The sequence below is a fragment of the Xyrauchen texanus genome, chromosome 21 (genome assembly GCF_025860055.1).
Source record: "Xyrauchen texanus isolate HMW12.3.18 chromosome 21, RBS_HiC_50CHRs, whole genome shotgun sequence".
Classification (NCBI taxonomy): Eukaryota; Metazoa; Chordata; class Actinopteri; order Cypriniformes; family Catostomidae; genus Xyrauchen; species Xyrauchen texanus.
The window spans coordinates 3,725,450-3,742,656 of NC_068296.1; the positions used below are offsets into that span (position 1 = coordinate 3,725,450).

The following is a 17,207-nucleotide window of genomic DNA, read 5'->3' on the forward strand; positions in this document are numbered from 1 at the left end:
AGTGTCTCACTGTAACACTTGTTTTTACAAAAAAAATAAATGTTTTGTGGTCATCACAATGATGCCACAATTGCTGTCAATTTAGCTTAACTTGTATTGAACCCGGAATAACTTTGGATGAAAAGCATCTGCAAAATGCATAAATGTGAATATTCCTTTAATACAAAATCAAATGAACTGAAATGGTAAATTTTTTTTGTTATCAGGATTTATGAAAATTTGTATTAACCTACAGATCTTTAAAAATTCTTAATTCATAGCATGTATAATATTTACGGATTGCTCAGTTTCATTGAAATTCTGCAATTGAAATTTGTAAATCATAAACAACATTTAAGGCTTTTTTTTTTTTTTTATTTATTTATTTATTTATTTTGCAAATATGGTGTTAAAATGTATTAATACAAAATCAAATGAACTGAAATGGTCTGTTTTTTTAGGTATTAGGATTCATGTAACATTCGATTACCCTGTAGATATTTAAAAGTGTGTATATATATATAAATATTTAGGGATTACTTCATTTTATTTGTGTTGAAATTGAAATGTGAATCTTAAAAATAATAATATATTTTTTTTGGTGTTTAAACAGTGTTTGATCGGAAGGAAACAATCGATAAAAATATACTTACGTTTTTAGTAATAAATCGAAAGTTTTTAACAAGCGTTAATGAACATTATTGAGGAAAAAAGGCAGATTTTGACGTGCCGAGATAAATAACAATATAGCTAAATATATGCATTAATTTAACAATTCACATTACGAGCAGGCTTTCAGGAATTACTTAATTTCCAATAAGTGTTCACCATGAACACAATAAATTCACGATTATGTTTAATTCTAAACAATATGTTATTATACACCAACAGATTTGACATGATAATTAGGGTAAAATAGACTGTATCTGTTACACATCAGTTTAAGAAATCAAACCATTTCAGACCAGACCTGGAATTCATCAGTACATTAAATCAGCATTCAGGAGTCTGATTCAGTCACAAATAATCTCAACGATAAGCTCAAGCAACACACCTGAGCAAAAACTCATTTTCCCATGGCATGACAAATATAAAACATGTTTGAATTGCAATATTGTGGCTTAAGAACATCACGTTCCCTTTAAACATTTCAACATTTGCCACAAAACATCAATGGACTTCTATGATTATCATTAACCTTTTGATGAACTTCAAACAAGATCCAGACTGAATTAAATTCTAGAAGATTCATGCACAGTCAAAGAATCATAGGAGCTCCAAACCATTTTAGCTTAGTAACTTCAAATTCTGCATCTCTATACAAACTGATGGAGTAGGCATGACTTTGTTTCAATGAATGACCTCTACATTATAAATCCAGTTTTGAGTGTTTAACTCAATCTTTAACTGAAGATCTCAAATGGATATTAAAACCAATCAAACTGTAAGGATACTATAAACAAAACCAGAAACCCGGTACACTGATCAGGGTCTCCAGAGGCCATTCTAAGAAACTGAAAGAGTCGTAGTGAAGAAAGGTCCTTAGAAACAAAAGAAGTTGCGCTTCTGAAATGGAAAAACAAAAGATAATCTTGGGCATACGAATGCACTGTACAAAACAAAAATAAAAAAGGAAAGCTAAGACGGGCGCTGAGGGTTTGATGGTTCCTTCCCAGCTTCCAGTCGTGTTATACACTTAAAAATTTTATGAGGAGTCTCTAGCCTTCCCATTGGTTCAAACACACCGTTTCTCCCGTCAACAGGCGCACTAGTGTTTGGAGAGCTCGTTTGATAACCAGTCCAGTCCTTCATAGAGTCCAGTGCCTTGTGTAGCGCAAGTTGCTTGAACGTACCACTGTGGAGAAAAGACAGAGCGACATTTATTCAAACATAAAAATGACACTTATGAGCCAGTTGTTGTACATAAAACATAATGTATAGTAATTTGTGCTGAGCACAAAATTAGGTCAAGTAAGGGCAGGGTGGGGTATTGATACCGATTTTTCTATTTTATTCCTATTCACGAGCTCTCGGTTTGATTCATGTTGGTATATTCTAGTTATAACCTCCCTTTTACTGACATTCAAAAGAAATTTGCTCCAGCTAAATCTATTCATTATACAGGGGACCTTCTAACTAGGTACAAAATGAAAATATTAAAATGTAATTATATATATTGTTCATTTGTCATCATTTTGGTTACATTTTAGCTTTATAAAAATGGACAAATCAATGTATTTAATCAATAAATATGATATTATATTGCATATATTATATTTTGTTACATGTTTATTGTTTAATTGCATAATCTGTACTATTTACAAGTATTTACATTGATTTGTTGAACACGATCTAAAAACCGGTACTGTCTCTTTAAGAAAACCCGGCATTTCTGTAATGAGCGCATGTTAGGGGGTCTGGGTATCTCAGCCAGTATTGACGCTGACTATCACCCCTGGAGTCGTGAGTTCAAATCCAGGGCGTGCTGAGTGACTCCAGCCAAGTCTCCTAAGCAACCAAATTGGCCCGGTTGCTAGGGAAAGTATAGTCACCTCGTGGGCGAGATTAGCGGTTCTCGTTCTCAATGGGGCGTGTGGCGAGTTGTGCGTGGAGAGTAGAATGAGCCTCCACATGCTGGGAGTCTCCGCGGTGTCATGCACAGTGAGCCACATGATAAGAAGCGGATTGACTGTCTCAGAAGCGGAGGCAACTGAGACTTGTCCTCCGCCACCAAATTGAGGTGAGTAACCATGCCACCACGGGACCTACAAAGTAGTGGGAATTGGGCATTCCACATTGGGGAGAACATGGGATAATATTTTTTTTTTTTTTAAAAGAGCACATGTTAATGAGAGAGACTCGAATGGCTTTATCTCACCTGTGCTATGCCTGATAAGAATTAAATGTTTATTGTTTATTGTTTTTGATCAACAACTGACTGTAAGCAACAGAAAGGGTATTAAAAGAGACATTATTCAATGACAAATGGTTTACGTGGATTGTCCTTGGACACACATTAGGCTACACAGAACAAATAGAAAATAGGGATATATTATTTCCCTTTAAGGCTTTATAAACATACGAATGACATGAAAAATAACATTTTAAATACATACGTCTCTCTTTTTGCTCAACTTTAGTTTTGGTAAATTTTACATTTACACGGTTGCTTTTGGTACTCTTTTAAAATATCTATATATTATATTATTTAAAAATAATTTATAATATCTTTTTTTAATTATATTTATGTTATATAGTATTATTTGATTATATATTATGCAGTAGTAAAATATTTTTTCTGTCCCAATTTCATCTTTTTCAACATAATTTTTATCCTCGTTGATTAAACCCACAATCCCTCATTCCTCATGAAGCAAATCAGAAATAGAGCGTGCGCTGTGTCATGAACACTGCGTATATGAACCTGTTATGACCAGGAAGTGCAGGAGCGCTTTGCGTTCACTATCAAAGTTTAAATTTGTTTGTTTATATTTTCGTGGGAGTTTAACACGAGCCTCTGCTGATGGGGCACCCATTAGGGTGCCTAAAAACACTTCACGGACAGGACCTGATCTGGTTGACATTCGCGGTGCGGCTCAATGACGCTCTGAGTTCAACTGAATGACACACATATGCCCCGTTGTTGGCATTTATATGGTATATTCAATTAAAATGTCCTTATTTGGGCATTAAAATGTGAAGTGCACAATAATCATTTGCGCAAATAACCGTGATCAGACGATTATTTAACAGCACAACAGACCAAGGTGAGTGAAATATAAACAATTATCAGCCAGTTGCAAAATATATACATTTTTAGTCGCATAGCGTAACATTTAGTTGCGAATACGAGTGATTTCCTCTCATTGTGGTAGAGGGTTGCACACTGAGTAAAATATCGATCTTGGGATTTAAGAATCTATAGAGATATTTTGAAGATCGGGAAATCGATATTTTTACCCACCCCTATGTTAGAGAACTGTTACTGTAATCATTAAAGGAACAGGAGCTGGAATCAGAATGAGTAAATTTCCTTATGATTCCCATCCCTACAGGAATCATGTATGAATGCAAGTGTGCGTGTACCATTCTGCTGCGTAGACTCTGCAGACCCAGTTTGTCTGTGAGCTCACTGACAGCCATGGCGTTAGGCAGATCCTGTTTGTTAGCGAAAACCAGCAACACGGCGTCCTTCAGTTCATCTTCCTGTAACTGCAGATACACACACAGGAAGATACTGATGAGGTAACTTAACCACATTATGCAAACAATATCATTTTAAAACATAAAATTGCTTCCACAATTGACATTGCTAGTGTTCGAGGAGACCACGAAATCTGAATAACAACTTACAAGTGCTTACCATTTTAGCAAGCTCCTCTGCAGACTCTGCCACTCTCTCTCTGTCATTACTGTCCACCACAAAGATCAAACCCTGAAGATAAAGGAGTAAATAGAAAGAGACATCAGTCTATGCACAGACTAGAATATTTGCACTGGACATACACGGAAAGAGCAGCCGTCTTTATTTAGTTAGTATGAATGCAAGAAATAGACACACATTATATATATATATATATATATATATATATATGACTAGATATTCACTTCTCTTTAAAAGTGATGCATGTAGTTTTTAAATGTTAAAAAGTATTGATGTTAAAGTACTCTCTTCTAGTGGTCTGCTACCTGACTTGAGACTGACGGGACCCAACAAACCGACTGGTTTCAGGTTCGGATCGGATCAGTTTTTGAAAGAACGTGTATTTGCATGTGTCTGTGCTATTTTTCTATTGTTTTTCTATACAAGTGCGTTCTGGACGGATGTCTTTGACTGTTGCGCTGTGCTGTTTTCACAGTATCTCGTGCAGCGTCGCTGCATATCTATACGACCCAGTGTCAAATTAAAAAGAACAAATGTTTTAAACAAAATGCATGGAGTAACCTGTTCTTATTTAGTCATTGTGCTGCACAGACAAAAGAAAATGACTATAGAGCCAGTGGCTCCTAAACTAAAACATTTAGGAGCCAAATTACAGAATTGCTCGATTTAGATGGTTGATCGGATGCATGATAGAAAGTCGAAGACAGCTGATAACAAATATAAATATATATATATTTTTTTTTTTTTTACATATATAAAAAAAAAAAAATTACAAATAAATATATATATATATATGTGTATATGTGTGTGTGTGTGTGTGTGTGTATATATTTATATTAGGGCTGTCGATTTAACGCGCTAATTCGGTGCGATTAATTGTACAAAAAAAATTTAATTGCAATGCCCCCGGACTGTAATAAGGAAGATTCCTGAGAAATGCAAGCTTGTAGTACCACCCGTTTACTCCAGAGGGCAGTAAGTGAAACTTCAGCTGTGTGACCATCTCGCAGTTTATACAGTGAAGAAAACACTTCAGCAGAACAACACAAACTTGCGTTACGTTCTTGCATTCAAAACACTTGAGTATTAGAGTATTAAACTATATTTAACTTGACACAGTAACCTAAACATTTTATGTTTATGACACAACACAAGCATGTCTGATGCAGGTGTAAATTGACGGGTCCTTAAACAAGCCCTCATAATAAATCTCCAACTGATATACACACACACACACACACACACACACACACACACACACACACACACACACACACACACACACACACACACACACACACACACACACACACACACACACACACACACACACGTGGCAGAGCGGAGGGCGGGGCCGGGTTGTGATTATACACACCCAGTCCCTTATCAGGCTAATCAAGCCTCCGAGAGGGATAAAGGCCGACTGCGGAGGATTGTGCGGGAGACAGAGATCGTTTACGGACATGTCCATAATGTGTGTCTTTTCTAATGGCTCGACGAGATCCATTCCAATTCTGTCGAAGGGGATCTCGATCAACCACAGCGGGTGCAATGGCGCTTTTGGGGTGGCCGGTGAGCTCACCAACTGACCTTCCCGGGTTTAGGCACCAGTGTAAAGGGATTTCAATGGAAAGGAGGCAGCGAGAACCGGCTTGACAATATAAATAATATTTTTAATGAGAAACTTAAAAGACAAACACATGACGGACATGTCTGTAAACTATCTCTCTCTCCCGCAGACGGCCTTTATCCCTCTCGGAGGCTTTATTAGCCTGATAAGGGACCGGATGTGTATAATCACGACCCAACCCCGCCCTCCCACAACAATTTTTTTATATTTAAAGATAACTATGTATCACTATTTCATCATTATATATTGAATTATTGTTATATGAGGGGCTTTCTCAGCAAATATTTGTATATGCGATTAATTAATCGGGACACCAAGTAATTAATTCGATTAAAATATTATATAATATATATATATATATATATATATATATATATATATATATATATATAATATTTTTAAATTATGGGGCAATATTAATGTCCTTAAAAGCTAAAATAATGGGACTTTTCATTATAAACCAGCCCAAAATACACAGGGGACTGAAATGTCTAGTTAATTCACTGACGGCTGATTCAATGGCTCACCTGAGTTCAAACTAAAGGCGGGTGCACACTGTACGATTTTGGCCACGATTCTGCCGTCTGAGACAAACTGCTGGAATCCTAAAGGATTTCTCTCGTCAATCTTACAACGTTCAGTGTGACATGTTCACAGACGGCCGATTAACAGCCTTTGCGATGATCTTCAGCCTCCGAAGTTCTGGCAGTGTCTGAAATTAAGCATCTTAGCCGTATAGTGTGACTGCCATTACATTGGCCAGGTGAGATATTCCGCTCCTCTCTCGCACCCGAAAGAAACCTCCCCTGCGTTTGCACCATCGCAACATTTGTGCCCAGTTATCACTCTACTCAAGCACTTTCAATGTTTTCTTCTTTTCATTTAAAATAAAACGTTTGAATAAATCAGCAGAACAATACCACGTCAGCAATATGAAAGCATTATTCTCTGAATTAAATAAATACAGATCTTATTGCCATGGCAATATCAATGCATTCATATTGTAATATTAATATTTTGAGGATTATATTATACTTGTTTTGTAAAATAGCAATTACACATCATGATCCACCGGTCGAGGACACAGAACAGCACTTCACCTGTTCACACAGACCATGTATTTATTGAATTATTTAGCAGTTTAATAATCACATATGACAATACTGAGATTTTGATGTTGTGATCATTTAAGGAATCATTGAAATGAGTCACTCTTTAGGAAATGTGGCCAAAAACCCCCAAAAGGGACCTTCAATGATCATCATATTCACGATATTGCTTAATTGTATATCGCTGTTGTTGCGTGCAGCTCAACTCAACAGAAATAGCGAAGAGAGACGCAAGACACACTGGCGCACCACTATCGAGATTTATTACTTTTAGCTGTCGCATCAGAACTCTACGGAGCCTCTTGGAGGACAGGGCGGGAAGTTCCCTCACAATACATTTATCATGGTTTTACTACAGTAACCATATTTTAACTATGATATTCGTAGTGAAGCCATTGTGTTAATACAAGAAAACAAAAACTATGGAAATAAAAATCATAGTGTTGTGGTTATAATGGTTTTAATATACTAATACTATAGTAATATTGTAGACTGTAGTAACCATAGTTTTTGGCGGAAATCATTTTCCTATAGTAATACTGCAGTAACTATGAGTGTTGGACGGCTGTGGCTCAGGTGGTAGAGTGGGTCGGCCTCTAATCACAGGGTTGGCGGTTCGATTCCCGGCCCACGTGACTCCACATGCCGAAGTGTCCTTGGGCACTGAACCCCAAGTTTCTCCCATTGGCAGGCTAGCGCCTTGCATGGCAGCTCTACCGCTATTGGTGTGTGAGTGTGAGTGTGTGTGTGAGAATGGGTGAATGGGACACAGTGTAAAGCGCTTTGGTAACCTCTAAGGTTAAAAAGGCGCTATATAAGTCCAGACCATTTACCATTTGCAAGCTAACCATGTTCTGTTTTTGGGTGGAAAACATGGTTTAAATACTGCATATTGTATACATATAGTTTGGTTTTACTATAGATTAACCATGGTAATTCTAGTGATTACTATGGTATTAATATAAATATTTGTAATAAAACCATAATAACCACAAAATTATGATTTTTATTACCATAGTTTTCATTTTCTATGGTTTTACTACAAATATCAAGGTTAAAATATGGTTACTGTAGTAAAACCATGGTACCTTTACTAAAAACAAAAAAGATAAATCTCACCCTGTCCTCTTAGGGGCTCCGTAGTTCTCAGTGTTGTTTCCAAAGCAAGCATGTAGTGAAATAATATTACTTCACACAAATACACATCAAAATCCTACCTGGGTGTTCTGAAAATAGTGTCTCCAGAGAGGACGAATCTTGTCCTGGCCGCCGACATCCCACACGGTGAAGCAGATGTTCTTGTATTCAACGGTCTCTACATTAAAACCTGAACAATAGAAATACTGTAACCATCAGGCAATCATGAAGACCACACGGATGATGGCAAACAGTGGATGTTGACGCATAACAGATGGTGACCAAAGTGCCACTTCTAGAAATTTCTCCCCGGTGGAGTATGAGATACTCATGTGATGTGTTATACAAGGCAATGACCTCAAACTTAGCACGACTGCGTAAAACTGCAGTCATGCTAAGTTTTCAATGTCTGCATTAAGTCAAACATTGAAAAAACAGTGATATGACATCGTATTTAACACAGAACCATCTTCTCACCTATGGTAGGAATGGTGGTCACAATTTCTCCAAGTTTCAGTTTGTACAATATAGTGGTTTTACCCGCAGCATCCAGTCCCACTGTAAAACAGCAAATACACATGATTAAACTGAGGTGTCTACGCATTTAGAGAATATGGATACAATTATTCACCTCTCTTTAAAACTCTGAATAGTTCATGCCTTTGAATAGCCAAGAAAATGAACTACAAGTACACTAAAACTTAAATTATGCAAATAATGTGCAAGCAAATAAATAACACAATAGTATACTTGAATAGAAACGTGCACTATACTAAACTAGAATATGTGCTACAGCCAAAAGTATATTCATAATGTATTTATTATGTTATATAGAGTGCCTTGCCAAAGTATTCAGACCCCTGACCAATTATCTCATATTACTGAATTACAAATGGTGCAATGATTTAATTCTGTTTGATATTGTATTTTAAAACACTGGAACTCAAAATCAATTATTGTTAGGTGACATTGGTTTTATGTTGGGAAATCAAAAAAATAAATAAATAAATGTTATATATTGCTTGCATAAGTATTCAACCCCTGTGCTGTGGATGCTGCCAGGTTACACCGATGAAAGAAATTGCCCTAACGAGGACACAATTATTTTACCATTGGCATCCACCTGTCAATCATTAAAGTTGCAATCACATTTTCTAGATAAAATACCCATTGTTGAAGGATCATTGGTCAGGCTGTGAATCTGAAGGAAAATGAAGGCCAAAGAGCATTCCACAGAAGTTGGAGATAAAGTAATAAAAATGCATAGATTAGGGAAAGGGTACAAAATAATACAGGGTACAATAATCAGGAAGTGGAAGCTGCACCACACAACCCAGGCACTGCCAAGAAAAGGCCGTCCCTCAAAACTCAGTGCTCTAACAAAAAGGAGACATGTGAGAGAAGCTGCAGAGAGGCCAACAATCACTTTGAAGGAGCTCCAGAGTTCAGTGGCTGAGAGTGAATTAATGGTGCACCAGTCAACCATATCAAGAGCACTGCATAACGCTGACCTGTATGGGAGGGTGGCAAGAAAGAAGCCGTTACTCAAAAAGTACCATCTGAAAGCACATCTGGAGTTTGCCAGAAAGCATGCGAGTGACCCAGCTGCGATGTGGGAGAAGGTTTTGGGGTCAGATGAGCTTTTTTGGCCAAACCTAACACTTCCTATGCCTCAAGACACACCATCCCTACAGTGAAGTATGGTGGTGGCAGCATCATGCTGTGGGGATGCTTCTCATCAGCAGGGAATGGGCATCTTGTTAGAACTGAAGGGAGCAAAATATAGAGAAATACTGCAAGCAGGGCTCCAAACAAAAAAATCAATTAAGGAGCCATTGGCTCCTATAGGGGGAAAAAAAACTAAAAAAATAATTTTTTTAAGAGCCACATAACAATGCACTTTTATTCACCCTGTTGTATGCATGTCTCTCCTCTTCTTACAGTTTCAGCATTTTCATCTTGTGAATGTTCTGGGAACTGAAGCTTATTTGGGAACTGAATGTCACTTCCAACTTATGAACTATATACAGTCAAATGAAATTTTTTACGCAGAATCTGAGCCAGTGTCACTGCCACTGACCATGATTATGTCCATATCACTTGGCCACTGAGTGTAGTTTGGCCGTCTCCTCTTCTTTTTGCAGAAAGCCAGCGTTTGACACATGGTTCAGGATCAAACTGTTCAAGTGATGGGCCTTCAGTGCTGATCCTGATCAAATCTTCCAAGGTTGACACATGGAGTGAATTGCGTACTTTAGATTTTATCCTGTTTTGAGCTGAAAAGCCACGTTCACACTGAGCAGCCGAAATTGGTAGGACAAGCATTATCTCAACTAGATGCAAAACATTCTGGAAATCTGTGCAGTAGGGCTCTTTTGTTAGTAGGACTTCCCACAAGCTGCAATAGGATTTATCTGAAAACTGTCCTTTAACAAGGGTTTTCAACAATCTCCATTCTGCCTGTACAGCAGTGATGTCACATCCATTTTTCAGCAAGATGTCTTGATACCATTTCAGCAGTGTGTCAATTTTTTTTTTTTTTCTGGCGCGGAAAGGTGACATTCGCTTTACCCGTTCATATTTTGGCGCTTTCACTCAGTGACGTTCACACAAAGCATCTCATTTCATGACGTTAACAAAACAAATGAAGCGATAGGCTACTGGTTATAAAACATGCACGTAGGATGCAAATTTTACAATCAAAGGGAGTAAATTTGTATTGTCGCCAATGGCGACCTTGACAGAAATTTCACTCGCAAATAAATATATTTGGTCGCAAATGCGACCATTTTAGTCGCAGTTTGGAGCCCTGGCAAGAGAACCTACTTCAGCCCGCTAAAATAACTCAAGCTTTGGAGGAAATTCACCTTTCAGCATGATGATGATCCCAAGCACAAGGCGAAAGCAACATTGGAGTGGCTCAACAACAAAAAGATCAATGTCCTACAGTGGCCCAGTCGAAGTCATGATCTCAGTCCTATTGAGAATCTGTGGGACTATTTGAAAACTGCAGTCCACAAGCATCAACCAACCAACCGGAACAACCTGGAGCAAATCTGCCGAGAAGAATTTGCTCCAAAAACACTTTGTCACTGTGTGCAAAGCTGGTACATATGTGCCCCAAAAGACTTAAAGCAGTTATTGCAGCAAAAGGTGGCTTTAAAAGCAGGAGAGTCTAGTAAAATATGCTTAATAGTTGAAAACTAGAATTGTAATGTAGAGGTAGACCGATATATCATTTTTACCGATTAATCAGCACCTATAGTTGCTTTTTGGAACTATCGGTTATCTGCTAAACCGATAGCTGGAGATAGTTTTTATTTATTTACTTTTTATCCTCTCTTTTTCCCCCCAATTTGGAATGGCCAATTCCCACTACTTGGTAGGACCTCGTGGTGGTGTGGTTACTCGCCTCAATCCAGGTGGTGGAGAACAAGTCACAGTTGCCTCAGCTTCTGAGACCGTCAATCTGCGCATCTTATCATGTGACTCGTTGTGCATGACACCGCAGAGACTCACAGCATGTGGAGGCTCATGCTACTCTCCACGATCCACACACAACTCACCACACGCCCCATTGAGAGCGACAACCACTAATCACCACCACGAGGAGGTTACCCCATGTGACTCTACCCTCCCTTGCAACCAGGCCAATTTGGTTGCTTAGGAGACCTGGCTGGAGTCACTCAGCACACCCTGGATTTGAATTCGTGATTCGAGGGGTGATACTCAGCGTCAATACTCCCTGAGCTACCCAGACCCTGCTGGAGATAGTTTTTATTATTATTATTCCTCCAAGTTTCTCCCCCGGAGGATTCTACAGTTAGAACGACTTGTTTCTACAGTATAACAGCAATCACTAGAGGTGAAATAAAATGATTACTGACACCTCGTGGGTCTTAATCTTTCATCATAGACAAAATTCATCCTTATTTTTAACATCACTTCAATGCATAATTGTGTTATTTTGATTAGACTAGTCAAGTGTTCTAAATCGAAGTGAGGGCACGCAAAGAAAAATTTGACTACACGGAAACATATACAGTATCTAAAATAAGGGAAAATCCTTCATATGGTGAATATATAGACTTAAAAATGCTTAATTTGATAAATACTTTAATAAAAAGCATTGTAAAAGAGTCGTTTAAAAATAATATTCCCAAAATAAATAAGTACTTTCCAGGCTTTTTATAGATTAATCTCAGTATTTCTGGTTTTTAATTGGATATTGGTTATGGGATATCGGTTCATTTCGGTTCATTTTGGGCTCTTGTTGCGTCCATGTCTGTGCCTGTTATTTTTTTTTTAATTTTACATTCTATAAATTGCTTTTAAAACTATCGATTAATCAGTTATCGGCCTTTTCCACCACCTAATTTATTGGTATCGGGAAAATCCACTATCTGTCGACCTCTAATGAAGTTATTCTATAGTAGGCCTACACTAGAATTTAAACCGTATTTTAATGTTATACAAATTGACACTAATCTGTACTAGGATAGAAACCTGCACTATACTAAACTAATATAGTAAATATATGCTGTATAATATTCATTTTCACCATCTAGTTTTTAACCTAGAGCATAAACTATAATTCTATAATAGAAATGTATACTATACAATTCTAAAATCTATCCTACACTATAATAAAATCTAAACTAGATGGGTACATTTCCTGAAGAAAATGTGAGTGGTGCTTGCCGTGGCAAAACTCGTCAAACAGCATGTTGTAACTGGAAAAGAAAAAAAATTATGGTCATAAATAAATCAGCCCAGAAGTCTGTACGATTTTCTGGTGCAGAAATATGTGATTTTTTACTCGGTTGCTAGGATAAGCCCATGTGGTTGCTATGCAGTTACCAAGGTAATACAATACATGGCTCCTTTCCATCCTGAGTGAAATAAGTCAACCCGAAGTCTGTAGTGTTTTCTGGTGCAGAGATATGTGATTTGTTACTCGGTTGCTAGGGTAACCCCATCTGGTTGCTAGGCAGTTACCATATTGATACTAATGAAGTGTCCTTGCCATCCTGGTTGAAATAAATCAACCCAGAAGTCTGTACTGTTTTCTGGTGCCGAGATATGTGATTTGTTTCTCGGTTGCTAGGGTAACCCCATCTGGTTGCTAGGCAGTTACCATAGTGATAGTAATCAAGTGTCCTTGCGATGCTGAGTGAAATAAATCAACCCGGAAGTCTGTACTCTTTTCTGGTGCCGAGATATGTGATTTGTTTCTCGGTTGCTAGGGTAACCCCATCTGGTTGCTAGGCAGTTACCATAGTGATAGTAATCAAGTGTCCTTGCGATCCTGAGTGAAATAAATCAACCCGGAAGTCAGTACTATTTTGTGGTGCAGAGATATGTGATTTGTTACTCGGTTGCTAGGGTAACCCCATCTGGTTGCTAGGCAGTTACCATAGTGATAGTAATCAAGTGTCCTTGCGATGCTGAGTGAAATAAATCAACCCGGAAGTCTGTACTCTTTTCTGGTGCCGAGATATGTGATTTGTTTCTCGGTTGCTAGGGTAACCCCATCTGGTTGCTAGGCAGTTACCATAGTGATAGTAATCAAGTGTCCTTGCCATCCTGATTGAAATAAATCAACCCGGAAGTCTGTACTCTTTTCTGGTGCCGAGATATGTGATTTGTTTCTCGGTTGCTAGGGTAACCCCATCTGGTTGCTAGGCAGTTAACATAGTGATAGTAATCAAGTGTCCTTGCCATCCTGATTGAAATAAATCAACCCGGAAGTCTGTACTCTTTTCTGGTGCCGAGATATGTGATTTGTTTCTCGGTTGCTAGGGTAACCCCATCTGGTTGCTAGGCAGTTACCATAGTGATAGTAATCAAGTGTCCTTGCCATCCTGATTGAAATAAATCAACCCGGAAGTCTGTACTCTTTTCTGGTGCCGAGATATGTGATTTGTTTCTCGGTTGCTAGGGTAACCCCATCTGGTTGCTAGGCAGTTAACATAGTGATACTTATCAAGTGTCCTTGCCATCCTGATTGAAATAAGTCAACCCGGATGTCTCTATGTTTTTGTGATGCAGAGATATGTGATTTGTTACTCGGTTGCTAGGGTAAGCCCATGTGGTTGCTAGGCAGATACCATAGTGATACTAATCAAGTGTCCTTGCCATCCTGATTGAAATAAGTCAACCCGGAAGTCTCTACGTTTTTCTGATGCAGAGATATGTGATTTGTCACTCGGTTGCTAGGGTAAGCTCATCTGGTTGCTAGGCAGTTACCATAGTGATACTAATGAAGTGTCCTTGCCATCCTGATTGAAATAAGTCAACCCGGAAGTCTCTATGTTTTTGTGATGCAGAGATATGTGATTTGTTACTCGGTTGCTAGGGTAAGCCCATCTGGTTGCTAGGCAGTTACCATAGTGATACTAATGAAGTGTCCTTTCCATCCTGATTGAAATAAGTCAACCCGGAAGTCTCTACGTTGTTCTGATGCAGAGATATGTGATTTGTTACTCGGTTGCTAGGGTAACCCCATGTGGTTGCTAGGCAGTTACCATAGTGATACTAATCAAGTCTCCTTGCCATCCTGATTGAAATAAATCAACCCAGAAGTCTCTCTGATTTTGTGGTGCAGAGATATAGTTACTGCTAAACGGTTGCTAGGGTACTCTGTTTAGTTGCTAGGGAGTGGCTTGGCAGCTGCCAATGATGAATCTCCAAAGGCTGCTTGTCAGTATGAATGATATAAACCAACTCCCATGCCTCTGTGACATTCAGAATGGAACATATCCCTCTATGGATTTTGGTTGTTAAGGTGCTCGACAATGGTTGCTAGGGAGGGGCTAGAAAGTGTTGATTTGATGCATGATTGGCTGTTTGCTGTCCCGAGTCAAACGAGACCACCCTTGTGTTTCTATGACACTTCTATCCGGAGATATCCCTTTGATCTGTTTCAATAGAAGTCTATGGGACTTGTTGCTAAGGTGCTCTTAATGGTTGCTAGGGCGTGGCTTGATAGCTTCACAATGATCCTGAGAGACTGATTGGTCGTCTGAGTAAAATGAGCCCACCCCCTCGTCTGTATGACACTGTGATCCAGAGCTATGTTCAATACAAATCCCTATGCCTTTTCATGTCATGGGCCGTCCTACACCATTATAAGTCAATTGGGGCATTTTTGGGCAGCTCCTGCCCCCCCAGGGGTGCAACTTTTACCCCATATTGAGGTATGCTCTTACAGAGCCTGCCAGCCTCTTCAAATGTGGCAAATCACACGTTTCTGTGAAATCCTCGCTCGGAGCTGTGACGCCTCAAAGTTTGTCACAATGTTAAGTCTATGGGATTTTTCGGCCGCTTTTTTGCCCCTGGGGCAAATACCGTACCCCCGATCGCTTATAAAAGTCATAGCACACGTGTCCTCAATAGGCCGTTCGATTTGACACCTCATTTGTGGGTCTACGCCAAACGGTGCGGGACGAGTTAGGTGCCGAAGTTTTGTACGGAGATAGAATAATAATAAAAAGAAGAAAAATAAAAATAAGTATGTGAGATTACAATAGTGATGCTTTGCAAGCACCACTAATTATATTGTGTAATAGTATAAAATGAACTAGGAAATGCCATCCTACTTAATTACACTGTACTAAAATATATGGACCATTTTATTGGATTATAATGTAAAAAGGCATGAAGCTATATGCTACAATGCTACACTATACTAGAATATATGATACCAAATTATATTGTATAGTTTCCTAGAATATCAACTTTAAATTAAAATGTCGTACATTCATTAATTCATACATTACACAACTTCATTCATTCAGAGCTTGAGGGAAATGCTCACTTGATTGTATTCTGTGTCTACAATTGAAAAAAATGCTTCAATAGAAAGCGGGTCATTAATTCGTTTCTAATGAAATGGGAGTGTTGTGAAAGCATGAGATTCGGCAATCACTCACCCATGAGAATTCTCATCTGTTTCTTTCCGAACAGCCTGCTGAAAATCGACGAGATGGTCAGTCCCATGATGAAGCAGTAAAATCACCTAAAAATGCGCAATTACTAAAAGGGTTTAAAGTTTGTGTCGGTGTGATATTCGTCGGAGTGTCAGGAAACAGTAACGATTCTGCGCTTGCGCAACGCCACGTCCGCCATGGAATATATGACGTCACTTCTGGTGACGGGCTTTTAACGCACAGATTTTTATTAAAACATCACTAGCAAACTGTTTTTAACCCTTTGGCGTCAATTTAAAAAAGTTACTCAGAGGTCGTTAGAGGACAAAAATGTCCTCGTCAAAAAACTGCCATGATAATATTATATAGACCTATTAATTTTATTTTACTTTTTCAATTTGAATGTTTTTTTAACCAACATCAGTCCTGATAATAACTACCAAATTGTGATTCATTTTCAGGATTTTAACCCTTTAAATGCAAGTTTGTTTATATAGTGCCACTGTTGTTTTTTATTATTAAAAAAGCAAACACAAAATATATATATATTTTCCAGATACTAAATGCTAAGAGGAATTTATTATTATTATTTGTATTATTATTATGAGATTATCACAGTCTGTGATGTGTCAATGATAGAAACAACATTGATTTTGATGAATGTTTTTTTGTGCTGTCCGAGATAAAAAATAAATAAAAAATACTCACTCTGAGGACATTAGAAGACAAAAATGTCCACGTCTATGAACTGCCATAAAAATATTTTTTTAAACAACATCTGTCCTGATCATTAATACCAAGTATTCATTCATTTTCAGGATTTTAACCCTTTAAATGCCAGTTTGTTTACATAATGCTGCTGTTGTTTTTTACACACACACACACACACACACACACACACAAATCAAGCACATTCTGACATCCATACCAACACACCCACACAATTTTATCTGCATCATTTATTAAATTGGCCTGCAGTGTCCTATAATACAGCAAACAGAAAATAGGGGAAAAGAATGTATTTGCTCCATAGGCTA

At 38.1% G+C, this 17,207-nt stretch overlaps 1 protein-coding gene across 1 annotated transcript; it reads right to left on the minus strand.

The window, feature by feature from the left end:
- Positions 1-568: 568 nt before the first annotated feature.
- Positions 569-16,358, minus strand: LOC127661244 (ADP-ribosylation factor 4-like). Its single transcript, XM_052151869.1, has 6 exons — positions 16,174-16,358; positions 8,717-8,797; positions 8,320-8,429; positions 4,343-4,414; positions 4,066-4,191; positions 569-1,834 (listed from the first exon to the last, which is right to left on the minus strand). Exons 1-6 carry the CDS (start codon positions 16,238-16,240, stop codon positions 1,748-1,750), a joined length of 543 nt encoding a protein of 180 aa, XP_052007829.1. The 5' UTR covers positions 16,241-16,358; the 3' UTR covers positions 569-1,747.
- Between the last annotated feature and the right edge of the window lie 849 nt (positions 16,359-17,207).

Bases quoted from the DNA above. Each gene is read 5' to 3' on its own strand.
- LOC127661244 (XM_052151869.1), bottom strand. From the start codon at position 16,240: ATGGGACTGACCATCTCGTCGATTTTCAGCAGGCTGTTCGGAAAGAAA. The intron at 4,415-8,319 runs GTAGGATTTTGA...CTTTATCTTCAG, and splicing joins ACTATTTTCAGAACACCCAG to GGTTTGATCTTTGTGGTGGA. The intron at 4,192-4,342 runs GTAAGCACTTGT...GTGTATCTGCAG, and splicing joins CAGAGGAGCTTGCTAAAATG to TTACAGGAAGATGAACTGAA.